Source organism: Rhinoraja longicauda, chromosome 3, assembly GCF_053455715.1.
Source record: "Rhinoraja longicauda isolate Sanriku21f chromosome 3, sRhiLon1.1, whole genome shotgun sequence".
Classification (NCBI taxonomy): domain Eukaryota; kingdom Metazoa; phylum Chordata; class Chondrichthyes; order Rajiformes; family Arhynchobatidae; genus Rhinoraja; species Rhinoraja longicauda.
The window spans coordinates 89666327-89692891 of record NC_135955.1 but is presented as its reverse complement, the minus strand read 5'-3'; the positions used below and the strand labels follow the sequence as shown (position 1 = coordinate 89692891).

Below are 26565 nucleotides of genomic sequence, written 5' to 3'. Positions count from 1 at the left end.
GTATCCGCTAGGAGCTGTGCCTCCGCAAGCTCCTGGGGATCCACTTCGCAGTCCACCGCCGAAATAGGGGGAAAAGCAGGTCTAGACAGGGCGTCAGCAACGGCATTAAGCTTACCTGCGACATGACGTACATCTGTGGTAAATTCGGAGATAGCAGTTAGATGCCGCTGCTGGCGGGCCGACCATGGGTCAGACAATTTCAAAAAAGCAAATGTTAATGGCTTGTGGTCCGTAAATGCCACAAATGGGCGGCCCTCGAGGAAGTACCTGAAATGACGGACAGCTACATAGAGAGCTAGAAGCTCTCGGTCAAACGCGCTATATTTCATCCTGGCCGAATTTAGTTGCCGGCTGAAAAACGCTAAAGGCTGCCAACGGCCACCGACCTGCTGCTCCAGAACCCCGCCCACCGCCACGTCAGAGGCGTCAACCGTCAGGGCCGTGGGGGCGGAGGGGCTCGGATGGACCAACATGGTGGCGTCTGCCAAGGCTGCTTTAGCTGCTGTAAAAGCCGACTCTGCAGTCGGGGACCACAACAACTCTACCGGATTCCCCGCAAGGCATTGGAAAAGCGGGCGCAGGACTCGCGCCGCTGCCGGAACAAATCTATGGTAGAAATTAACCATGCCTACGAACTCCTGCAGCCCTTTTACTGTGGTGGGCCTGGGAAAAGCCCGGATAGCCTCTACCTTCTCGGGCAAAGGGGCGGCGCCGGCAGGAGTAATTCTGTGCCCTAGAAAATCGAGAGCAGGCAGGCCGAATTGACATTTGGAGGGTTGGATAATGAGCCCGTGGTCTTGGAGCCGCTGGAACACGGTCCGCAAATGGACCTGGTGTTCCTGCACTGAGGGGCTGGCGACCAGGATGTCGTCCAAATAAATAAACAAAAAGGGTAAACCCCGGCCCACGCGGTCCATCAGTCGCTGGAAAGCCTGTGCCGCGTTCTTTAAACCGAAAGGCATACGCAACCATTCAAACAACCCGAACGGAGTAATAGTTGCAGTTTTCTGTATGTCCTCCGGTCGCACCGGAATCTGATGGTATCCTCGCACCAAATCGATTTTGGAAAACACCACCGCTCCTTCCAGCCCACATGAAAAGTCCTGTAGGTGCGGTATGGGGTAGCGATCAGCCGTGGTGACAGCATTGAGACGCCGATAATCGCCACATGGCCTCCACCCCCCAGATGCCTTGGAGACCATGTGTAACGGCGAGGCCCACGGGCTGTCAGACTGACGGACAATTCCCATTTCCTCCATCTTCCTGAACTCCGCCCTTGCCACCACCAGTTTGTCTGGCGGTAGTCTCCTGGCCCGAGCGAAAACGGGAGGGCCTTCGGTGCGGATGTGATGGACCACACCGTGCTTAGCCGAAGGTGCGTCAAAACGTTGGACGAGCAGCTCTGGGAACTCTGCCAGAATCGCAGCATACGAGTCGGGGGCCGCGACGACGGCCTGGACAGTAGGGCTGGGCGAGGAGGCGATTGTCGGAGCGACGTGCTCATCTTCGGCAGAGGGTCGGAGGTCGTTACCGCGGACATCAGGAACCAGTGAAAAAGCCCAGAGAAAATCTGCGCCCAGGATCGCTTGTTTGACGTCGGCTATGATGAATGGCCATTCGTACGTGCGGAGGCCTAACACAAGGGACATCTTCCGTGTACCGAAAGTGCGAATTGGGCTGCCATTAACCGCGATGAGGGTGGGACCTGTCTTACCCGATCTGGTTACGAGGTCGGTCGGCGGCACTATGCTGACGATGGCTCCCGTGTCTACCAAAAATTCTGTGTCCGTGAATCGATCATGGACATAGAGGCGCCGGTTCTGGCCAATCGTAACTGCCCCTATGTACGATCGGCCGAGGCATTTCCCGCGAAGGTACAAGGCAAACGACAGTTGCGGGATTCGTTACCCCATCGTAGGTGATAATAGCACCAGCCGCGCTTGTGCGGATCTTTTTGGCGGGCTTTCGAAGAATTGGCGGGAGACGTGGCGCCATCTTGCCGTCGCTGTGGCGTGGTCACCAATGTCGAGACTTTGTTGATTGAACCACTTGCCTTGTTTTTTGCCGCTATGAGCGCGTCCGCTTTCGCTGCATATGCTTCGGGGTCCTTAAAAGGACAATCCGTGAGCAGCAGTCGGACATCCTCGGGAAGTTTCTCGCGGAATGCCTGTTCAAACATCGGGCAATCCGTATGCTCACCGGCTAGCATCATCATTTCGGCCATGAGGACGGAAGGCAGTTGGTCTCCAAGATCCGGTAGGTGCAGAAGTTTTGCCGCACCACCATGCTTATTAAACCCGAAGGTTCGCAGTAATACCTTCTTCATGGCCTCGTACTTGTCTTCCGCAGGTGAATTTACGATGAACCGCATCACGCGCTTGGTTGTGTCCGGCGATAGAGCGCTGACGAGGTAGAAGTACTTTGTGGATTCGTCCGACACCTTCTTTATATGGAATTGAGCCTCGGCGTGGATAAACCAAGCTTGCGGTGCGTACGTCCAAAATAACGGAAGATGGACGCCCGCCGCGCTTGACTCCGGTGTGCCCTGCTCGGTCATCGTCAACGAGGCGTCGGGTTCCTGCTCAGTCGGTGATCGTCCAGATCACGTCGGGGTCACCAATATGGCGAGTCCGAAACTTGTTGGTTGTAGACGAAGTTTATTGCAGCCGCAATACACGAATACAGAGTTAAACAACAAGGTACAGGACAACCAATACAAACTTACTGTCTTCCTTGAAGACTTCGCCGAACTGACTAAAACGGGCGCCAAACGCGCACATGACATCGCTGGCCAATCAGCGATGTCGCTCCCTGGACCAATCCCCATGGTCGCGTTCCCACGTGACCTCGCTGGCCAATCCGAGGGTTCGACGACCTGGACCATTCTCTATGGTCGCTACAGCAAGACAATTTTATTTTAGCCTGGTGCCACTGATCAGCATTGCATTTAATTAACTTATTCAACATGAACACCAAAGATTAACTTGCTGGATGTACAAAAAAAGATCATCACAGTGCAAGTGCATGAGCACCAGGCAAGATCATCTTTAATGTTGCCCTGTAAGAAGGAACTGCAGATGCTGGTTTACACCGAAGATAGACACAAAATGCTGGAGTAACTCAGAGGGACAGGCAGCATCTCTGGAGAGAAGGAACAGGTGATGTTTCGGGTCTGATGAAGGGTCTCGAACCGAAATGTCACCTGTTCCTTCTCTCCAGATTCTGCCTGACCCGCTGAGTTACGCAGGATTTTGCGTCGATCTTAATGTTGCCCTGTCAGCTCTCGACCTTCTTGACTCCTGTTCATATGGAAAAGGCACTTTCACAATAATCCATCTTTTATCACCTGGAACTGGAAACTAACAGTATGCCTTCTTCATTATTATTTAGCAAATGTCACAAAAGATTCCTACCAAATTCTCCAATGCATTTTAAAAAGCGATGAATAGCACATCCGCAAGTGCCAGGAGTGAATATGAATTAAATCTTTTATTAAAAATATGAATTGAATCACCATTAAAAATAATTATAGATAGTACATTGTGCAACTGTGCTGCTACTTCATGGCTCCCAACCGCTGATCCTAGCCTTGGGTGCCGACTATGGATTTTACATGCGAGGGCCTGTTAAAAAAAAAAAGGCTCGGAGGCAAGGCGGCAGAAGAAGAGCTCCACGTCATGACGGACCCGGAACTCGTTGATGTGGGGGCAGAGGGGAACGTCGCCCATTCCTTTTCTCCTGAGATGCTGCCTGACCTGCTGAGTTACTCCAGCATTTTGTGAATGGATTTTACATGCTCTCACTTTGACCATGTGACTTTCCCTTGAATGCGCTGGGTTCCTCCCTTGTGCCAAACACATATTGACTGGTGGGTTAAATGGCTGCTGTAAATTATCTCTAGTGTAGGTGGTTGGCAGGAGATTCGTGGGACTTGTGGGGATGAGGGTGAAAAATGAATTGGCGTAGACAGCCACATGATGGTCACCAGGGACATGAGCTGCCTCTGCGCCAAGTAACTGACTATACATTTTTATTGCAATGCATAAACTGTAATAGTTCAATGTAACCAAGATTATCTCACCTTTTTGTTCGAACAATTGAATTTGAAGATTGCTTTCCAAATCCTAATGGGCCCAACAATAAAAACAAACAAATGACATTTAATTCACCCACACGCAGAAATCACATCACAAGAATGAAGTCACATTCACCCTCGATATCCCTGGAGTACACTGTTTATTCTCGCGTAGATCAAAGCTGTTTTTCCTTTGGGATGTTAGCTCTCAGATGATTAACAGGTCCAGTTGTAGCAACAGGCTTTCCCAATTGTAACTGGTTGTTGTGCAGCCAGAATGTTTTTTTAGCAGCCGTTTCAGTTTCATTTTAGTTTATTGGCTTGTGTACCGGGATACAGAGAAAAGCTTTTGTTGCATCAGTGTGGTATTATACCAGAGATTAGGAACAAATGTGTAAGAAGGAACTGCTGATGCTGGTTTATGCCGAAGATAGACACAAATGTTGGGAGTAACTCAGCGGGACAGGCACCATCTCTGGAGAGAAGGAATGGATGACGTTTTGGGTTGAGACCCTTCTTCAGTCGGAAGGGTCTGTCTATCTTAGGGACAAATGTGCAGTTTACATTAAATTGTTCCGAGAACCTCAAACTCAGGATTACACCCAACTCTCAACATTTCCCTTACGTGTACTAGGGAACCAGCAAGCAGATTGTTACCTATACATCTGGGAAATGCGAGGGTAACCCAATCTGCATTTTAGCTTCAAGTTAACCGACCTACTGAAGAGAACACATTAACAGCACACCCAGAAATGTGCATATGTTTATGTTATTGGAGCAGAATGAGGCCATTCAGCTCATCGAGTCTACTCCACAACACAACCATGGCTGATCTATCTTTCCCTCTCAATCCCATTCTCCTGCATTCTCCCCATAACCCCTGACACCCTTATTAATCAAATGTGGCACTTTGGAAAGTATATATGTAATGTGCAAACTACAATTCTATTTTGCCAAAATTATTTCCTAATTGTAATGATTCAGATTTAAAACTCTTTCAAACGTGATGTCAACCTAACCAGCAGGTTGTATAAATATACAATTTTGATGCTACAAAGCCATAGTGTGCACATAACAGCTTCAATCCTGGTCAGTAGTCAGTTGGTCTTCATCAGAGCAACACATGGAATGAAGTTTCCTCACATTCCCCAAATTTGGTAGATGACAAAAACTATAGAGTTTTGACCCAAACTGAAGAAGGGTCTCGACCCGAAACATCAGCCTTGCCTTCTCTTCAGAGATGCTGCCTGTCCTGCTGAGTTACTCCAGCATTTTGTGTCTATCTTCGGTTTAAATCAGCATCTGCAGTTCCTTCCTACACAAGAAAGGCTTTTTATCCAGCTTACAATCTATTGGCCTTTAAAGGATTGGGCCTCCCCTTCATTCATGGCTTGGCAGGTTTATTGCAGACCACACATTGCAACATAAATATCCTCCAGAAGAAGAAATATATTCTCTCTGAAAAGGCTCCAATTTTAACACCCAATACCGGTTTAGGTTTATTATTGTCACATGTATCAAGGTACAATGAGAAGCTTTGTTTTGCATCCTATCCAATCAGATCAGATGCACAGTGGCGCACTGGTAGAGTTGCTGCCTTGCAGCGCCAGAGACACGGGTTCGATCCTGACTATGGGTGCTTGTCTGTACGGAGTTTGTACGTTCTCCTTGTGACCTGCATCCCGGGTTTTCTCCGGGATCCCCGGTTTCTACCCACACTGCAAAGACGTACAGGTTTATAGGTTAATTGGTTCCGGTAAAAATTATATATTTTCCCTTGTGTGTCGGATATTGATAACGTGCGGGGATCACTGGTCAGCGAGGAATCGGTGGGCCTGTTTTCGCACTGTATCTCTAAACTAAACCAATAGACAATAGGTGCAGGAGGAGGCCATTCGGCCCCTCGAGCCAGCACCGCCTTTCAATGTGATCATGGCTGATCATTCTCAATCAGTACCCAGTTCCTGCCTTTTCCCCATACCCCCTGACTCTGCTATCCTTAAGAGCTCTATCTAGCTCTCTCTTGAATGCATTGGCCTCCACTGCCTTCTGAGGCAGAGAATTCCACAGATTCACAACTCTCTGACTGAAAAAGTTTTTCCTCATCTCAGTTTTAAATGGCCTACCCCTTATTCTTAAACTGTGGCCCCTTGTTCTGGACTCCCCCAACATTGGGAACATGTTTCCTGCCTCTAACGTGTCCAATCCCGTAATAATCTTATACGTTTCGATAAGATCTCAAACTACCATACGTAAATACAATCACGTCAAACTCAAGTGCAATAGGGAGAGAAAAGGGAAAGGTACAGAGTCCGGGATATAGGTCACAGCATTGTAATTGATTGCATAAAAGTGTGATTGCTCACCTCCTCCATTTGAAGTGGAAACTGGTTGCATTGATCCTTCAGTGAGCTCTTGTATAACCCCTTGGTTGAGACAGATGTCAACATGCCTGTTGAACAATGATAGATCAGATGTTCCTTGCCTGATGTTGCAAATCGGACATACCAGTCCGGTTGGCTCTTCTGAATGGGAAGACAGCCTTCGTTTTAATGATTTGACATGTCCCTTTGACTCAAATGACTGTCGCTGATCACCCTGCATTGATGGGTTGAGTTGTACAAATGCTGGTTGATTTAACCTGCTGGTATTAGAGTTAGTTAAATCAAACTGCATCTCTCCCTGTGTTGCCCCAGTCGAGTTACCAGACAGTTTACTGGATATATTGCTGTGGTGTGAAAACTCTTCATCTGAAGCGGGTGCATCTTCAATGGGCTGTGGAGTTCCCGCCGTGCTATTAGATAGCTGCATGTGAGCTTCAAAACAAATCTGGTGACCTGACTGGTCACTTGTGCAGGTGCTGATTTTAACTGCTGATTCAAGATTAAAGCTGCTACTTTCAATTCCTCCAAGTACATCTCCAAATGTAGCACTCGGACACATTTCCGGGGGTCTCTCTTGGAATTCTGCTCCTTTTTGTTCATTTACATTCATTATTTTTTCATTTTTTAACTCATTATCTAAGCTCGATGCATCCCTCCTGATTGTACTGCTTGTGCTTGAAGTATTAACTTCCCCTTCTGTTACACAGTGGCAATGATCAATTTGTTTCTCCAGTCCCTCTGAAGTTGATATGCATTGTCTTCTGGAACACTTTGAACAATTGTTAGCAACCTTTAACGCTGGAATCAGCCCGCTCTCCTTAAGATGCATCTCTTCCATACTACAGGCTGGGGTGTTGGTGGCAGGTTCACACTTTTCTTGTTGTTTGACTGCAGGAACGTGGCTGAAAGAGGACTGCTGATCATTCTGTTGCCGCTTTTTATTGAAGAAACTTTCCTTTTTGGACATTTCTGCTGGTTCAGCTTGGCTCCTGACATCTATGCACTCAGAATCAGAACTGCAAATTGGATTTTCAGATTTTGCCGTGTGGAAAAAATTGACGATGCTCCTCTGGTGAGATTTCTTCTCGTCTTGTTGGACAAATCCAGAAACACGCACACCTTGCAAGAGAAACAACGATACGTAAATTGTGCAATGGTGGCAATAATATCAAATGGTTCCCATGAGAATTTTTAAAAAGAGTCAAAGATTATTAAGGGGTTGGACACATTAGAGGCAGGAAACATGTTCCCAATGTTGGGGGAGTCCAGAACCAGGGGCCACAGTTTAAGAATAAGGGGTAGGCCATTTAGAACAGAGATGAGGAAAAACTTTTTCAGTCAGAGAGTTGTGAATCTGTGGAATTCTCTGCCTCAGAGGGCAGTGGAGACCAATTCTCTGAATACATTCAAGAGAGAGCTAGAGCTCTTAAGGATAGCGGAGTCAGGGGGTATGGGGAGAAAGCAGGAATGATCAGCTGATTGAGAATGATCAGCCATGATCACATTGAATGGCGGTGCTGGCTCGAAGGGCCGAATGGCCTACTCCTGCACCTATTGTCTATTGTCTATAAGATATTCCGTGCCCTGTTAACAAAGCATGCTAAAAAGAAGAGAAAAGAAAAGACATCAAATAGCAGTGAGATGAAGCGGCAAATAGTGGCCCCACTATTTACCACAAATCCGTACAAGGATGTCCAGCAGACTCAATACAGACACTAAATCCTTCTAATCAAAGAGAATTAACAGCAGGAAAAGCAAGTTGAAGCAAGCTAATGCCTCAATCTATCAGCTAACGAAGGACTTATGGCTTTGTATGATCCAAGAAAAATGTGAAATGATACAATATCTGCCAAATAAAATGAAATAGTTCACAGTTCAAAGTTTTCCACGCATTTATTGCTAATGCACAACTTCCTGTAGATTTTACTCCCTCAAATTATGGGACTGGGATTTGCAAATGAAAACACGTGGAGCCCAAATAAAAGGGCAATGGGCTTTATACTGATGATAGTCAACTTTCGTCATCGCTTCAAAGTGGCCAAAAGGACTACCAAGTCAAAATGAATGGCAAGTAGCTATTAAACTGAACACGTATTGATCTGCAGCTGAATACCTTTATTCAGAAATGTCTATCATACATTACCCATTAGTCTGAGTCTGAGTGGTTGAGGATGCAGGCCATCAATCTCAGTCTTTAATAACTCGGATGCCACAGCATAAATTTCTTCTTCCTTAGAAACTGCTGCTGGAACTGTGCAAGCTCTTGTCTTCACTTCAAAGTTTATATTCTTCAATTTTAGAGTTACGGTCTTTCCCTAAGAATTTAGAAGAATTACTTTGAGTCCTTGAATATCCTTTATACAAGGAACGCAGGCTTCTTGTCGGGTTCGCTATTTTTGTGAATTACATCTTAAACCATTCGATTTACACACGGCCAAGAGGAAAATAAAACTTCAGAAATTTTTTGATTTCTAAAAACAGATAAAATGGACAAAGCTGTACCTTTAGTCCTTCTTTCTGAAGATCTTCCTCAAGATCATGACAAAGTTCGCGACATAAGCCGTACTGCTCCGATGCTTTACTGATTTCGCTGAAGGTCCTACAATTTAAAAATAAATTCTTCTTCACACAGGAGCCAAAGCCAGAAAATGTAGATATTTTGATGATATTAACTGCTTTTATTTTAGTCTAGTTTCGAGATAGCGTGGAAACAGGCCCTTCGGCCCACTGAGTCAGCACTGACCAGCGATCCCCGCACATTAACGCTATCCTACACAAACTAGGGACAGTTTTACATTTATACCGAGCCAATTCACCTACAAACCTGTACATCTTTGGAGGTGTGGGAGGAAACCAAAGATCTCGGAGAAAATGCATATGGTCACAGGGAGAATGTACAAACTTCGTACAGTACAGCACCCGTAATCGGGATCGAACTCAGGTCTCTGGCGCTGTGAGCGCTGTAAGGCAGCAATTCTACCGCTGTGCCACCATGCCGCCCTGAGCAATCATTTTATTATATAACCTTTACTATAATGACTATTCCTGCTAATCTTATTTTACCCCCTTTCCCCAATTTCTTCCAGTCCCAGTGGTTCATGATGATCTCGCTTTCTATGCTCTACTGTTGACAACCAAGCCTTCAGTTACCTTTGCACCTTACCCAGGCTGTAGTTCTCTTTCCACGTTATATGCTTTCTACTTACTGCTTACATATTAGAACATGGTTTTCTCGATTTCCTTTGGTTACGCTACGCTCTCTGAAGAAATTTGTCGAGTGCATAAAGACAAATAACAGCTTTTCACTTACGAGGCTTTAATGATGAGTTAACAATAGACAATAGACAATAGGTGCAGGAGGAGGTCATTCGGCCCTTCGAGCCAGCACCGCCATTCAATGTGATCATGGCTGATCATTCTCAATCAGTACCCCGTTCCTGCCTTCTCCCCATACCCCCTGACTCCGCTATCCTTAAGAGCTCTATCCAGCTCTCTCTTGAATGCATTCAGAGAATTGGCCTCCACTGCCTTCTGAGGCAGAGAATTCCACAGATTCACAACTCTCTGACTGAAAAAGTTTTTCATCATCTCCGATCTAAATGGCCTACCCCTTATTCTTAAACTGTGGCCCCTTGTTCTGGACTCCCCCAACATTGGGAACATGTTTCCTGCCTCTAACGTGTCCAACCCCTTAATAATCTTATACGTTTCGATAAGATCTCCTCTCATCCTTCTAAATTCCAGTGTATACAAGCCTAGTCGCTCCAGTCTTTCAACATATGATAGTCCCGCCATTCCGGGAATTAACCTAGTAAATCTACGCTGCACAAGAACAACATAGACAGATGTGAAAAATCAAAATGGACTCACCTTTCTATGCTCATACTCTTCCGATCGCCATCTCTACAATAAAAAGAATTGCCAGTGTTAATTGTATTATTTTATCCAAATGTGCAAAGCTAACAAAGGGAAATATTTGAAAAATGAAGTTCAAATTCTCTCTTCAAATTGGAGTAATTTTGTATTAATATGCATTTGGCCTTTAAAGTGCAGCAAACTTTGTGTTTATCTTAGTGTTGATCTTTTTGATTTATGAATTTGGCGGCACGGTGGCGCAGCGGTAGAGTTGCTGCTTTACAGCGAATGCAGCGCCGGAGACTCAGGTTCGATCCTGACTACGGGTGCTGTACTGGAAGGAGTTTGTACGTTCTCCCCGTGACCTGCGTGGGTTTTCTCCGAGATCTTCGGTTTCCTCCCACACTCCAAAGACGTACAGGTATGTAGGTTAATTGACTGGGTAAATGTAAAAATTGTCCCTAGTGTGTGTAGGATAGTGTTAGTGTGCGGGGATCGCTGGGCGGCGCGGACTTGGTGGGCCGAAAAGGCCTGTTTCCGCGCTGTATCTGAAATATGAAAAAAAATTAAAAATATGAAGTAATTGATTTGAGTACAAGGAGAAAGGTTGGGTTATTAAAGTTTAGAAACTTCAAGGCTAAGGCTTCCCTTAGTGTTGTTCCAACTTTCCTCATTTCCATTTAGTGTTTGATTTTTCTCCATCTACTTCTTTCCTGCAGATGACAAATTTTCCAGGCCTCTCTCTTATTATATTTATGGACAAACATAAAAAAAGTACAGCACAGGAACATGTCCTTCGGCCCACAATGAACTAACCTCATCTACCTGCACAAGATCCATATCCTTCCTTCACCTGCTTGTCCATGTGCCAATGTAAAGCCTTTTTAATGCTACTATCGTATCTGCCTCCAGCACTACTCTGGCAGCATGTTCAAGGCAACCACCACCACCTGTGGAAAAAAAACTTGCCCCGCTTCTACAGTTGTACCGGGCCCTGGTGAGACCGCACCTGGAGTACTGTGTGCAGTTTTGGTCTCCAAATTTGAGGAAGGATATTCTTGCTATTGAGGGCGTGCAGCGTAGGTTCACTAGGTTAATTCCCGGAATGGCGGGACTGTCGTATGTTGAAAGGCTGGAGCAATTAGGCTTGTATACACTGGAATTTAGAAGGATGAGGGGGGATCTTATTGAAACATAAAAGATAATTAGGGGATTGGACACATTAGAGGCAGGAAACATGTTCCCAATGTTGGGGGAGTCCAGAACAAGGGGCCACAGTTTAAGAATAAGGGGTAGGCCATTTAGAACGGAGATGAGGAAGAACTTTTTCAGTCAGAGAGTGGTGAAGGTGTGGAATTCTCTGCCTCAGAAGGCAGTGGAGGCCAGTTCGTTGGATGCTTTCAAGAGAGAGCTGGATAGAGCTCTTAAGGATAGCGGAGTGAGGGGGTATGGGGAGAAGGCAGGAACGGGGTACTGATTGAGAGTGATCAGCCATGATCGCATTGAATGGCGGTGCTGGCTCGAAGGGCTGAATGGCCTACTCCTGCACCTATTGTCTATTGTCTATTGTCACACCTTTAAACTTTGCCCCTTTCATCTTAAAACTATGCCTTCTAGTCTTTGACATATTCATCTTGAGATAAAGGTTCTGACTATCTACCATATCCATGCCTCACATAATATAGAGTCATAGAGTCAGCTAAAGAATGATACAGCGTGGAAACACGCTGGGCGGCACGGTGGCGCAGCGGTAGAGTTGCTGCCTTACAGCGAATGCAGCGCCGGAGACTCAGGTTCGATCCTGACTACGGGCGCCGTCTGTACAGAGTTTGTACGTTCTCCCCGTGACCTGCGTTGGTTTACTCCGAGATCTTCGGTTTCCTCCCACACTCCAAAGAAGTACAGGTTTGTAGGTTAATTGGCTGGGCAAATGTAAAAATTGTCCCTAGGGTGTAGGATAGTGTTAATGTGTGGGGATCGCTGGGTGGGCCGAAGGGCCTGTTTCTGCGCTGTATCTCCAAAAAAAATCTAAACAGATTTTTGTCCAATATGTCCCAGTTATACTTGTCTTCTGCCCAATATGTCCCAGTTATACTTGTCTGCCTGCATTTGGTCCATATCTCTCCAAACCGGTCCTATCCATGTACCTATCCAACTGTTTCTTAAACATTGTGATAGTCCCTGCCTCAACTACCTCCTCTGGCAGCTAGTTCCATACACCCACCACCCTTTGTGTGAAAAAGTTGCTCCTCAAATTCCTATTAAATCTTTTCCCCTTCATCTTAAATCTTTGTCCTCTGGTTCTCGATTCCCCTAATCTGGGCAAGAGACTCTGTGCACCTATTCCTCTGATGATTTTATACCAGGCTTTAGAGATCACTCTAAAAGATCACTCGTCATCTTCCTGTGCTCCAAGGAATAGAGTCCCAGCCTACTCAACCTCTCCCTATATTTCAGATCCTCTAGTCCTGTCAACTATAGGTCTGAGCTATAGAATATTATATACTTCTATCAGGTTTCCCCTCAACCTCCGACATTCTGGTGTAAACAACCTGTCCAATATACACCATGTACCTAAAATCCTCTCACCCGGGCAGCATTCTGGTAAAACCTTTTATGTGCCCTCTACAACACTCCCACATCCTTCCTGTCATGGACCAACAAAAACTGCATGCATTCATGGGGTCTGCCTGTGAGATACATGTGATGTTATTCAGACAGACATCAATGGGATGTTTCAGAGTTCTAAACACGTACACAGTACGTTCTAAATCTTGGTAGGATAGACACCACTGAACACATTTTTGCATTACGGCTATTTCAATTCGATTTGCACAATGACAGACTACTGATTATTTGATCGTAACGTTTCAAAAGTCCAGATATGGTTTTTGTAATTAAAACAATCTACGGCTGACCCCTGAATCTTAATTTTAAAAAGGATTCTCCGACAGAGTGCCCTGAAATTGCCTTTCTGGCTATATATATATAAGGGGGCGTGGCTGTGTTCTGCAGCTGCGGCTCACCGGCAGTCTCTCTGTCTTTTTTTTGTTTTTTGTCTATTGTCATCGTTTAATGTACGTTTTGTTCTATTTTTAACTCTGTTTATGTGGGGGGTGGTGGAAACATTTTTTTTCTAATCTCCTCCTCAACGGAGATGCGACCTTTACCGTGTCGTATCTCCTCCGTTCGCGCTATGGCCTAACATCGTGGAGTCGGCGGCCTCCAGCTGGGATCGACCTTGAAGACTCCGGTCGCAGGGCCTGGACTTACCATCTCGGAGGCTTCGGCCATGGGCCCTGTAGACCGCAACATCGGGAGCTCGCAGGTCCCTGGCTGGCGACCGGCTTTCGGGAGCTCCAGCCGTAGCAGCTTCGACCGCCCCGAAGCGCGAGGTACGATCGACCCGCTCGCAGGCCCCTCATCGCCCTGCGTGGCCTGGCCGCGGCACTTTCCATCGCCCGGTGGGGGCTCAGGACCTTCATCGGCCTGCTCGGCTCGACCCTGGGACTTTCCATCGCCCGGTGGGGGCTTCAAAAGTTGGGAGTCTCGATCGCCTCGTGGCGCCACGGGAGAAGAATGAGGAGGAGATAATGACTTTTCTTAGCCTTCCATCACAGTGAGGGTGTGCCTGGAGCAATCACTGTGATGGCTGTTTGTGTTAAAATTGTATCTGTGTGTCCTGTGCTTTTTGTTGTCTACTGCCGGACCCTGACGTGAGAGGACGCTGGCGCTGTTTGTTCGCCGCTTCTCCGTCAGGATAGTTTGTCTGTTTGTTTTTATGTTATGACTGTTTTTGTAAAGCGCTTTGAGCACCTGGTAAAGCGCTATATAAAATAGATGCTTATTATTATTATTATTATTATATCTGCAGCTGCACACACACCATTGCAGACTGACTCTAAAACTCAAGTCCTGGCACACCCAAGTGCCAGGTGCATTTCCCATGACATTTTAATTTACTTTCTGGGTGGTGTTTTCATTTACTCAATTATTTACTTGATCATTAACATTTTTGGATTTACATCTGAAACAAACCCATGTTAAGTCCTCGAGATAGACACAAAAAGTTGGAGTAACTCAGTGGGTCAGGCAGCATCTCTGGAGAAAAGGAATAGGTTCCTTTTCCTGAAATGTCACCTGTCCCTTTTCTCCAGAGTTGCTGCCTGTCTGGCTGAGTTACTCCAGCTTTTTGTGTCTATCTTCGGTTTAAACCATCATCTGCAGTTCCTTCCTACCATGTTCACAAGTTCACAAGTTATAAGAGTAGAATTAGGCCATTCGGCCCATCGAGTCTACTCCGCTATTCAATCATGGCTGATCTCTGCCTCCTAATCCCATTTTCCTGCCTTCTCCCCATAACCCTTGACACCTGTTCTAATCAAGAATTGTTCTAGTCAGAATCATGTCAAGTCCTGTTCAATATTTTTCAGATTCAACTTTAAAATGCATGATTCCCAATCGTCAGAAGTAAAATTGCAATTGGTTGGATTATTTCGAAAATGTCCCCCGACAGTTGAAAGCACAGTTAACACAAAATGATCAAGCCCAAAGATTTCAATTTCAACAACTACTTAACCTTGTCCTCCCACTAGATGGCCATTGAGGCCACAAAAGTTTTCACAGAATCCCCGCCGATCAATCTTTGTCGAAATTCTACATGCAGCATTTAGATAAAATACAAGATTTATAACCTGCACAAAGATTCAAGATAAAAAGTAAGTCCCATTCTTTCCAACAACAAGTCCATTCATAAGCCCTTTCCTGTAAGATTATTAAATTTGTTCCAGAGGAACTCAACAGCTCACGCAGCGTCTATGGAGGCTAAGGGAAAGTCAACAATTCAGGTTGTGCCCTGCTTCATGTATCCGAGAGTAGGGAAGACAGTCAATATAAAGAGGGGAGAGGGAAGGGCCACTCAGGAATTGGGAGACAATAGGGGAAATCAGATGAATGAAGGGGAGAGGAGGGCAGAGGAGGGGAAAGGTGGTGAGGGAAAAGGTAGAGAGGGGGGCAGGTAGCTGACAAATGGATCCAGATGAAGGAGGGGTGATGGGCAGATGGAACCTGATGGGGAAGGGAGAGGATGGGTGGGCCTGCGGAGAAGGTGGATAGATCAAGATGGGCAGATCAAGATGGGAACAATGAAGAGTGACAGAACCAAGGTAGGCTACTAGAAGTGAGAAAGGCACACAGAGACCATGGCAACCTGAAATTGGAAAATTCAATGTTCATACCATTGGCTTATATGATACCCAAGTAGAGTATGAAGTTACAAGATAGACACAAAATGCTGGAGTAACTCAGCGGGACAGGCAGCATCTCTAGAGAGAAGGAAGGGTGACGTTTCAGGTCGAGACCCTACTTCAGACTGATGAAGTTACAAGAGTTGCTCGTCTAGTTTGCATTAATCCTCACCATGACAGTGGAGAAGGCTGGGGCCAGACATGCTGATGTGAGAATGGGAAGGGGAATTGAAGTGACTTGCGACCATAAGATCAAGATGTTCATTGCAGGCAAGTTCTCTGCAAATGGTAGCCTAACCAGTTCAGTTTACTTTATTGTCAGGTGTACTGAGGTACAGTGAAAAGCTTTTGTAATCAAGCTTGGTTTCGCTGATGTTGAAGAGCCACATCAAGAACATTGAGTGTAAAACATGTGGTGCACGTGAATCACTCCACAGGGACCTCCACTCTTTTTAAACATATTATCCTATCAGTCACCACTTTAAATCACTCTCCATTAGTGTTCTCCATCCAATTTTACTTGAATGAGGTACACATCCAACTTGTTTGTTGAATGAATGACCAGTAAAAAAAGTAATTACTTAGTAGGCAGGTATGTTCAAATAAAAGATGGCAGGCGCAAAAAGCTGGAGTAACTCAGCCGGCCAGGCAGCATCTCTGCAGAAAAGGAATAGGTGACTTTTCAGGTTGAGCCCCATCTTCATACTGAGAGTCAGGGGAAAGGGAAACGAGAGATATAGGTACGTAGGACAAATGAATGAATGAAAGATATGGAAAAAGCAACAATGATCAAGGACAAGTGGAGCCCACAAGCCATTGTAGGCTGTGGGGTAGGTGATAATGAGTTATACAAACAGTAACACTCAACAGAACAATAGTGAAACTAGTCCAATGACTAGGGTGGGAAGGGAAGGAGATCTTATCGAAACGTACAAGATTATTAAGGGGTTGGACACGTTAGAGGCAGGAAACATGTTCCCAATGTTGGGGGAGTCCAGAACAAGGGGCCACAGTTTAAGAATAAGGGGTAGGCCATTTAGAACTGAGATGAGGAAAAACTTTTTCAGTCAGAGAGTTGTGAATCTGTGGAATTCTCTGCCTCAGAAGGCAATGGAGGCCAATTCTCTGAATGCATTCAAGAGAGAGCTAGATAGAGCTCTTAAGGATAGCGGAGTCAGGGGGTATGGGGAGAAGGCAGGAACGGGGTACTGATTGAGAATGTTCAGCCATGATCACATTGAATGGCGGTGTTGGCTCGAAGGGCCGAATGGCCTCCTCCTGCACCTATTGTCTACTGTCTATTGAGAGAGAGGGGATGCATGGGTTACTTGAAGTTAGAGAAATCAATATTCATACCAGAGGGGAGTATTTTCAAATAACATAAAATGTTAAAAAATAATGTTCAAATAAATTCTGTTAACATAATCATTCTTCGTAGAAACAAGGAACTGCAGTTGCTGGTTTACAAATAAATGACACAAAATGCTGGGGTGACTCAGCAGGTCAGGCAGCATCTCTGGAGAACATGGATAGGTGACGTTTCGGGTCGGGTCGCTGAAAAAAGTTTCATCTGTAGAAGGGTACCGACCTGAAACGGCACCTATTCATAAGCATTCTTTTCTTCGCAAGGGTTTTACATTTTGTAATTGTTTAATAACATTCAAACTAACAAATCATGTTTGTTACAACCTACTTTTCCAAAATACTCATTCTTTCATAAGCAGCTTATTTACCTTTCAAGGTGCGTCCCACTCAGGCCAAGTGAGATGTGTAGAAAATGGTACCATGTACTCTCAGTGAAGAGCAAGGACAACATGGCCCCCTGCTGGCACAGTCCAACGCATGTTGTAATTCCCAAAGCATTCAGCATTTTTTCTGTTACCTTTCCTATACCAGGTACCTACAGTTAAAAGAAGCAAGCAAAGCAAATTTTTAATAATCGAATAGTAAAATGGCAAATGCAAAAATTTATATGCCTTTATTTAAGTAAAACATCCTATACTACTTTACAAAAGCATCATCAAGCAATATTCAAGACGGGGCTTTAATAGGACTAGCATAATAAAATTATTATTTTGTTGTCCAAAAGCAGTGGTCAAGAGAATCACAATGGAGGAGAAGGTGCTGAGAGAGGCAAGGCAGATGGTTTGTTGGTTACATTTCAGCAAACATAACCTGAGTTTGGTACGCAAAGTGCTGGAGTAACTCAGCGGGTCAGACAGCATCTCTGGAGGACATGGATAGGCAGTTTTTCGGTTCAGGACTCTTCTTCAGACTTCTTCAGACCCAACACGTCGTCTATCCATGTTCCCCAGAGATGCCTCCTGACCTGCGGAGTTACCCCAGCTTTTACTCTACGCAAGTACTTGCGTTCTACGCAAGATTCAAGCATCTGCAATTTCTTGTGTCTGCACAACCTTAGTTTGTATGATTTCACTTTGTGATTTAGCCCCAAGAGTCCAAGAACTTTCTGGTCACTCTATGTGACAATTTTGCACCCCGAAATGTTAAACCCAGAACATCCCACCGTGCTCCATGAATAGCATAACATCTGTTCCCTTGTTTTCTAGTTCTCCAGAGACGAAATGTTGCATTCCAATAGCAATTGATTATTTTCAATATTGTACATCTTAATGATGTCAAGTAACCGGAAGTTTGTGTGTAACTCCAAATCTTGAAATTTAGAAATGAATGAATGAATGAATAAGTTTATTGGCCAAGTATGCATAGACAAAGAATGTGCCTTGGTGCTCCGCTCACAAATGACAACACAAACATACAGTTAACAATTAAGAATAAAGCATAAACACATCAAAACAATAAGGATACACCATTACGGTCTAAACATGTGGGTGAAAATAAACCAGAGCAAAAAGGAGACTACAGACTTTGGTTATTGAGTAGAACCATCACTCGTGGAATAAAGCTGTTTTTATGTCTGGCTGTGGCTGCTTTGACAGTCCGGAGTCGCCTTCCAGAGGGAAGTGCTTCAAATAGTTTGTGGCCAGGGTGAGAGGGGTCAGAGATGATCTTGCCCGCTCGCTTCCTGCCCCTTGCAGTGTACAGTTCGTCAATGGGGGTAAGGTTGCAGCCAACAACCTTCTCAACTGTGCGAACGATCCGTTGCAGCCTCCGGATGTCGTGCTTGGTGGCTGAGCCAAACCAGACCATGATGGAGAAGGTGAGGACGAACTCAATGATAGCAGAATAGAATTGGACCATCATTGCCTGTGGTAGATTGTGTTTCCTCAGTTGCCGCAGGAAGTACATCCTCTGTTGGGCATTTTTGACTGTGGGGTCGATGGTGGCCCCCCATTTAAGGTCCCTGGAGATGATGGTTCCAAGGAACTTAAATGACTCCACAGATGTGACTATGGTGTTGTTGATGGTGAGTGGGGGGAGGGGAGGGGGATCTCTTCGAAAGTCTACAATTAGTTCCACTGTCTTGAGAGCATCGAGCTTCAGGTTGTTGCGATGGCACCAGGACGCCAGCTGTGTCACTTCCCATCTGTAGGCAGATTTCTTCCCATCCTGGATCAGTCCAATCAGGGTAGTGTCATCCGCAAACTTGAGAAACCATTCTATCTTACATTTGCTTACATTGAAATTACATTGCCACAGTTTTGTCAGCATCTGTTTGTAATTTTCACTTCAAAAGTCTTGCATTATCAGCAAACCAATGACAAATTTGCCTTCTGGAACTCCATGCAGATATTCCTATTGCACCAGTTTTTCCAATAGGTCTGTCAGGTCATCTAAGGACCTGTGCTGCAGCAAATCTTGCTGGCTCACTCTGCCTGTTGAAACCGGATCTGCTGTTCTATTACTTTTAAGAGAAAAGATTACATAAATGCAAGTAATTAATCTAAATAAAAAAAGGAATTTAGCTGCCAAGTTTCAAACATGTAAAACCAGTAACAAAATTCACAGAAGGTGGTGCAGCGGTAGAGTTGCTGCCTTGCAGCGACAGAGACCCGGGTTTGATCCTGACTGCGGGTGCTGTCTGTACGGAGTTTGTGCGTTCTCCCCGTGACAGTGTGGGTTTTCTCCAGGTGCCCCGGTTTCCTCCCACACTCCATAGACGTACAGGTTTGTAGCTGTAAATTGGCTTCTGTAAATTGTAAAAAAATGTCCCTAATATGTTGGACAGAGCTGGTGTATGGGATTGCTGGATTCGGTGGGCCAAAGGGCCTGTTTCCATGCTGTATTTCTAAAGTCTAACGGTCTGAATATGAAAATATGACCAAAGATGCTTGACCAAGGCCAAAAACATTATTAAAGACCCCACCCATCTCCATCATGGACTGTTCACCCTGCGGCCCTCTGGTCAAAGGTACTGCAGCATACGGAGCAGAACAGCCAGGTTCTGCAATAACTTCTTCCCCCGAGCCATCAACTCTTGAATTCACGATAATCCACCGCCATAATTTTTATGTGCGAGTTACTTATTTGTTTTTTTAATCAATCAATTTTTATTATTTGGTGTTACATTGCGAGCCAGATGCAACGCAATTTCGTTCAAATATGCACTCGTCTGGTGTACAGTTTTGAATGACTATAAAGTTATATTAATTCAAAGATCGAGGCCACGTGCACAAAAATATTAACAGTGTCTTAAGGAGGAAGAAAACTTGAGATTTAGGCCCTCACTTGAGTTGATTTTGACTATGCTGTATGTAGAATGAAATAATATTAAGACAGGTTACCTTTCTGATAGGTAAATTCTTTATGAAATCCTTCACAGCACAACTGTCTGCTGGAATTTGATACTGTCCATTTGGTTTGTTTACTTCACTGCAGACTTTGGACAACATCATGTTTGGTGCAATTCCTAAAAATATCAAGTCAAGCAATAAATATTTGTTCAGCATCACTATTTGTCCCTGGACACATGGGACAAATGCACGTTACGCTTAAAGTCAATAAAATCTGATCAAGGTGTAGAATATGTTGAGGTGAATAAAATGCATTCTAGTTGATCGTTTACTTAAAACTAAATCGAATTGGGAAATTGGCGATACAAGAGACCGCAGATATTAGAACAAAGTGCTGGTGGAACTCAGCAGGGCAGGCAGCATCTGTGGAGGGTAGGGACTGATGGCGTTTTGTGTCAGGACCCTTGCTCAGACAGATCCCAAAACTGAGAAATTAATGGGCACGTGAGGGAGAAAGGATTATAGGCAAGTGAGGCAAGGAGATAGGTGGGATTGCTCTAAGTGCTGGTATCGAGTAGATGAACTGAATGGTCACCCTCTATGTTGTAAAGAAATGCAACTTATGCCGGATTTGTAGATCCTTGACTGGTCGCTGGCTCGTTTTTTTCGGACAGAAACTAGGTGAATTCCTACATGTGGCAGATGACACCAAAGCTGAATGGGATAGCTTGTACAAAAGATAAATATTACTTGTAATCATCAGCCTCAGAGATATCTTCTGGATTCGTTTTGGCCACCAGGATAGATGAGATAAGAATTTCTCCTAAATTGCCCTGGGTTTTAATCGGAGGACAATGTGGAATGCTGACGAGAAGACCTTTAGGATTCAATTCCACTCTTCATTGAAGGTGGCAAAACAGGCAGATAGGGTGACACGTCGGGGCATAGAATACACAGGTTCTGGCGATATGTTGCAACTTTTCACAATATTGATTAAGCAGCACTTGGAGTTTTGTGCGTGGTCCTGGCCGCCACACGTGGTCGCATTAGAGAGAGTGCAGATTGGAAGACTTAAATTATGAGGAGAGATTGGATAAACTGAATTTATATTCCCTTTAGCAGAACCATCTAAGGGATGACCTGATAGAGGCTTTTAATTCTGACAACATTAAGCTACTTACTAGACTGCGGACTTCCATCCATTTTATTGTTGGCAGCAGATTTATAAAGCTACAAGTGGACTTAGACAATAGACAATAGAAAATAGGTGCAGGAGAAGGCCATTTGGCCCTTCGAGCCAGCACCGCCATTCAATGTGATCATGGCTGATCATTCTCAATCAGTACCCCGTTCCTGCCTTCTCCCCATACCCCATTGACTCCGCTATCCTTAAGAGCTCTATCTAGCTCTCTCTTGAATGTATTCAGAGAATTGGCCTCCACTGCCCTCTGAGGCAGAGAATTCCACAGATTCACAACTCTCTGACTAAAAAAGTTTTTCCTCATCTCTGTTCTAAATGGTTGGGTCCAAACCTCTCCTGCAATGGTGCAGCATCCCCTCCTCCCCTCCCCATCCCCTTCAACCCTCCCCCCCCCTCCCACTACCCCTCCCCATCCCCCACCTCTCCCCCTCCCCTCTCCCCCATAACCCCCTCTCCTATCCCCTCCCTCCCCACACCCCCCTCCTCCCCCCACCCCTCCCTCGGCCCAACCGTTGCCAGGCAGGGAGTGCCCTTGTGGCCGTGTGCGGGCAAGGGGGGACAGGGAAAAGCCACTGACCTCGGCCCGGCCTCTCCTGCGGGCCGGGGTGGAGCCGAAGCGTCTCCTGCAGCTCGGCTGCAATCTGCAGCGGGGAACGGTGGCGACGGCATGGACCCGTTGCCGGGCGGGAAGTGTCTCCCGAGGCCGTGGGTTGGCCAGGGAGAAGGCACTAACTTCGGCCCCATTTCCCCTGTGGGCCGGGCGTGGAGCCGAAGCCTCTCCTGCAGCTCAGCTGCGATCGGCAGGGACGGCCATCTTGTGGATCGTTTGCCACCGCAAAGCACCACGGGAGGAGGGTCAGGCGCGGGGCACGCCAGGATGGGCACCAGTCCTCCCGCTGGTCCTCCCGAGGAGGGGGAGCGCATTTATTAAAGTTTATTAGGTAAATTGTTTTTAAAAAGTAACAAAAGTAGGTTTATCCAGACCACGGGTGAATGGTGAGAAGGGTAAAATTGTCGCGCTGTCGTGTACCATTTTGGCTGTGTAGAGGGCATGGTACACACATAAACATATACACACACAAACAAACCGAGTTTTAGAGAGAGAGAGAGAGAGAGGGGGGGGGGGGAGGGAGGGATGGATGGATGGATGGATGGATGGATGGATGGATGGATGGATGGATGGATGGATGGATGGATGGATGGATGGATGGATGGATGGATGGATGGATGGAGAGATTGATATAGAGATAGAGAGATAGAGAGATAGATAGATAGAGAGAGAGATAGATAGATAGAGAGATAGATAGAGAGATAGATAGAGAGGTAGATAGCGAGATAGATAGAGAGATAGAGAGATAGATAGAGAGATAGATAGAGAGATAGATAGATAGATAGAGATAGAGAGATAGAGAGATAGACAGGCAGACAGACAGACAGACAGACAGACAGACAGACAGACAGACAGACAGACAGATAGATATAGATAGATAGATAGATAGATAGATAGATAGATAGATAGATAGATAGATAGATAGATAGATAGATAGATAGATAGATAGATAGATAGATAGATAGATAGATAGATAGATAGATAGATAGATATAGATATCTATATAGATAAATAGATATAGACAGATATAGATAGATAGATATAGACATAGATAGATGTCAATGTCGAAAACTGAAAATGAAATCAAAAGTGGTTAAAAAAAAAGATAAAGGCTTCATTACCGGCACTTGCTGTTAATTTGGTCTTCTGTTCAATTCTGAAACGCATTTCTTTAACAGTCTCCTCTGCTGTAATACCAAATACAACTGGCTCCCTCTTCAGATATGATTCTTTTTCACTGTTTTGCAGATAAGAATCTGTCAGTGGTACTCCACTGTGAATTGGTTCCTGCTGTGATAACATTGGAGGGCTGTCGTCGAAAAGTATTGGTGAAATATCCCCCGAATCGTCATTAGATGGATGTAAATGTTCCATGTTTTCCATTACTGTATTAATAGATCAATAAAATTATCATAGATTCACAACTCTCTGGGTGAAAATGTTTTTCTTCAACTCAGTCCTGGTGAATTTACGCTGCACTCCTTCAATAGCAACAATGTCCTTCCTCAAATTAGGAGACCAAAACTGCACACAATAGTCCAGGTGTGGTCTCACCAGGTCCCTGCACAACTGCAGTAGGACCTCCTTGCTCCTATAGTCAAATCTCCTCACTACAAAGGCCAACATGCCATTAGCTTTCTTCACTGCCTGCTGTACCTGCATGCTTACTTTCAGTGATACCTCCCCTTTTCCTACCTAATCTGACACCATTCAGATAATAATCTGCCTTCTTGTTCTTGCCACCGAAGTGATGGTTCCGAGGATGGAAAGATCGGTACGGATTACATGTTGGGCAGATAAGAGTTGGACTTAGCATCATGTTCGGCACAAACATTGTGGGCCGAAGGGCCTGTTCGTGTGCAGTTCTATGGTTCCATTTCTTTTACTAAAGATCTGCCAACGAAAACATTTGATTTGCTTCGAATTTCTTTCTTTTCCGATTTTTTCCCCTTTATTTTTAAATTAAAAACTTGCATTATTTAGTAAAACAATTCAACTTGATGCATAACATACAGTAGAAATGACTAGCTTTTAGAGTCAGTGCAGTGTACTCACTGCATCGGATCCTGGGAGTGTGGGGTGTTTTGTGATGACAGGTTAAACGTGCAATCCCTCCCCTTGTTAATGGTGTAATGGTGTAGACCCGGGTTCGATCCTGACTACAGGTGCTGTCTGTATGGAGTTTGTGCATTCTCCCCATGACCTGCATGGGTTTTCTACGGGTGCTCCAGTTTCCTCCCACACTCCGAAGACATACAGCATTGCAGGTTAATGGGTTCGGTAAAAATTGTAAATTGTCCCGAGTGTGTAGGATAGTGTTAGTCTAACGCAGGTTGGCACGGTCTTGGTGGGCCGAAGGGCCTGTTTATGCGCTCTCTAAAGTCTAAAGTCTTTAGACTTTAGATTAGTCTAAAATCTAATTTTTTAGATATAAATCAATGTTCACAACGAGCGATGATCTAATTGTGACATTGCATATTCTCAGATGGATTGACATAGTAGATGGCGACAGGCTGCTTCCACAAAATGGACAGTTTAGAAAGAAGGGGAGGGATTGCATAAGTTTGGAATCATTGTTCAGACCTTCAGGACAGAGATGAGTGGAAATTTGTTTATGCAGTTGATGAATTCACTACTCTTAGAAGGCTGTGAATTTCCCTCCTGGGATAAATAAAGTTCTATCGTATCATAGACATAGACATAGACATAGAAAATAGGTGCAGGAGTAGGCCATTCGGCCCTTCGAGCAATTTCAATATGATCATTGCTGATCATCCAACTCAGTATCCCGTACCTGCCTTCTCTCCATACCCCCTGATCCCTTTAGCCATGATGCCCACATCTAACTCCCTCTTAAATATATCGTATCGTATCGTATCGAATGCTCTGTCCACAAGTATATCTAAGATTGCTAAGATCTCTAAATTAGACTAAAATAAAGAACTCCAAAAAACATTTAAAGAATCAGGCAACATCATTGCCATTATTCTTTTTTTTAAATGACTGCTATACTTGAACTTCCGTTACGAAACTGCGTTTCCAAATGAAAATCAGGAAGTAGTGGTTTTCTTTCAGTTATTAGAACAGTATGTACTAAAGGTAAACATCATATCTGACAGCATCTGGATGGAGGAACCACAGTTCATATTTCAAGTGCATAACCCTGATCAGGATTGAAATCCCTTTCCTTTGTCAGAGCTCATAATAATAATCATAATCGTAATTTATTAGCCAAGTATGTTTTGCAACATATGAGGAATTCGGTTTGTCATACCAAAAAAGCAACAAGACACACACAACTACCTAAATAATTGACATAAATTACTGTATATTTTCAGCATTTTGTCTTTTATATATATTTCTACCAGTTTATGTTTACGTATACAAGTACACACACTTTATTGTAGTTACAGTAAATAACCTGTTATACTGCGGAAAGTAAGAATTTAATTGTCCCTTTTTCGGTACATATGACAATTAAACACCCTTGACTCTTGATAACTTATTGTTTTGCATGTTTTCTGTTGTATTACACCATTCATTCATATTTACCATAACCAATATCCTGTTTTGACAGTGAGACTAGTACAAAATGACTTTCAGCAACACCCTCTGATCAAGGCAAGGGTTAGCAGACAAACAGCTCCATAATCGGAGAAAGATACCAGAAAATTGTCCACATTACCCCTTGACAAGACAAGGAGTGTCCATTGCTAAACTGATCAGTGCCTAATCAATTCAGTTATCTCCCATCGACCTAGCCCCCCAATGTCAAAGGCATTGGAAAAATGCTGCAAGTAAATCAATATCAAAAGAACTCGAAAGACCCTGCAAAGAAATCTCTTTTCAGTCAATGTCTCACAGCCAATAAGATCAAATGTAAGCTTACGGAACAGTGCCTCATCTTACATCTGAGTCTTCAGGATTCAATCGCAAATTTCGGTTCACTCTCTCCATTTCTATCCATTGGTCAGTTTAGATTTTAGACCTTGGAGACACAGCGTGGGAACAGGCCCTTCGGCCCACCAAATCCACACTGACCAGCGATTACCCCAGTATTGGCACTATCCTACACACTAGGGACAATTTAAAATTTTTACCAAAGCCAATTAACCTACAAACCTGTACTTCCTTGGAGTGTGGGAGGAAACCAGAGAACCCAGAGAAAACCCACACAGTCACACGGATAACACACAAACTCCGTACAGACAGCACCCGTAGTCAAGATCAAGCCCAGGTCTCTGGCACTGTAAGGCAACAACTCTACCTCTGCACCACCATGCCACCCCAGTTCTACTTTAAGAACATCTTTCTGTAAAATGAAGTCAGTGTTTGTCTCTCCACAGACACAGGCCGATCAGCTGGATATTTTCAATAAACTCCTTTTGATTTCAGTCTCTGAGACAATGCTCACCCACATTTCACAACAGTTACATGCATATTTGTTTACTTGCTCTCTTTCCAAATGCCATTCTTAAATAATCACGCACATCACAAAGAGAACGTCAACACATCAACTCTAGACTTACCCTGTGTTCT

The 26565-nt window shown here is 44.7% G+C and overlaps 1 protein-coding gene across 3 annotated transcripts in view; it reads right to left on the bottom strand.

The window, feature by feature from the left end:
* polk (polymerase (DNA directed) kappa) overlaps nucleotides 1–26565 on the bottom strand; it is a 70376-nt gene that overhangs the window by 5210 nt on the left and 38601 nt on the right. For all 3 annotated transcript variants that reach the window (XM_078396639.1, XM_078396638.1, XM_078396640.1), the window contains exons 7-14: nucleotides 23148–23411; nucleotides 20267–20391; nucleotides 17294–17460; nucleotides 10330–10362; nucleotides 8962–9058; nucleotides 8603–8774; nucleotides 6442–7578; nucleotides 4082–4124 (exon numbers count right to left, since the gene is read on the bottom strand). In XM_078396639.1, coding sequence (XP_078252765.1) covers nucleotides 4082–4124; nucleotides 6442–7578; nucleotides 8603–8774; nucleotides 8962–9058; nucleotides 10330–10362; nucleotides 17294–17460; nucleotides 20267–20391; nucleotides 23148–23411 — 2038 coding nt within the window. The remainder of the gene's footprint in view (nucleotides 1–4081; nucleotides 4125–6441; nucleotides 7579–8602; nucleotides 8775–8961; nucleotides 9059–10329; nucleotides 10363–17293; nucleotides 17461–20266; nucleotides 20392–23147; nucleotides 23412–26565) is intronic.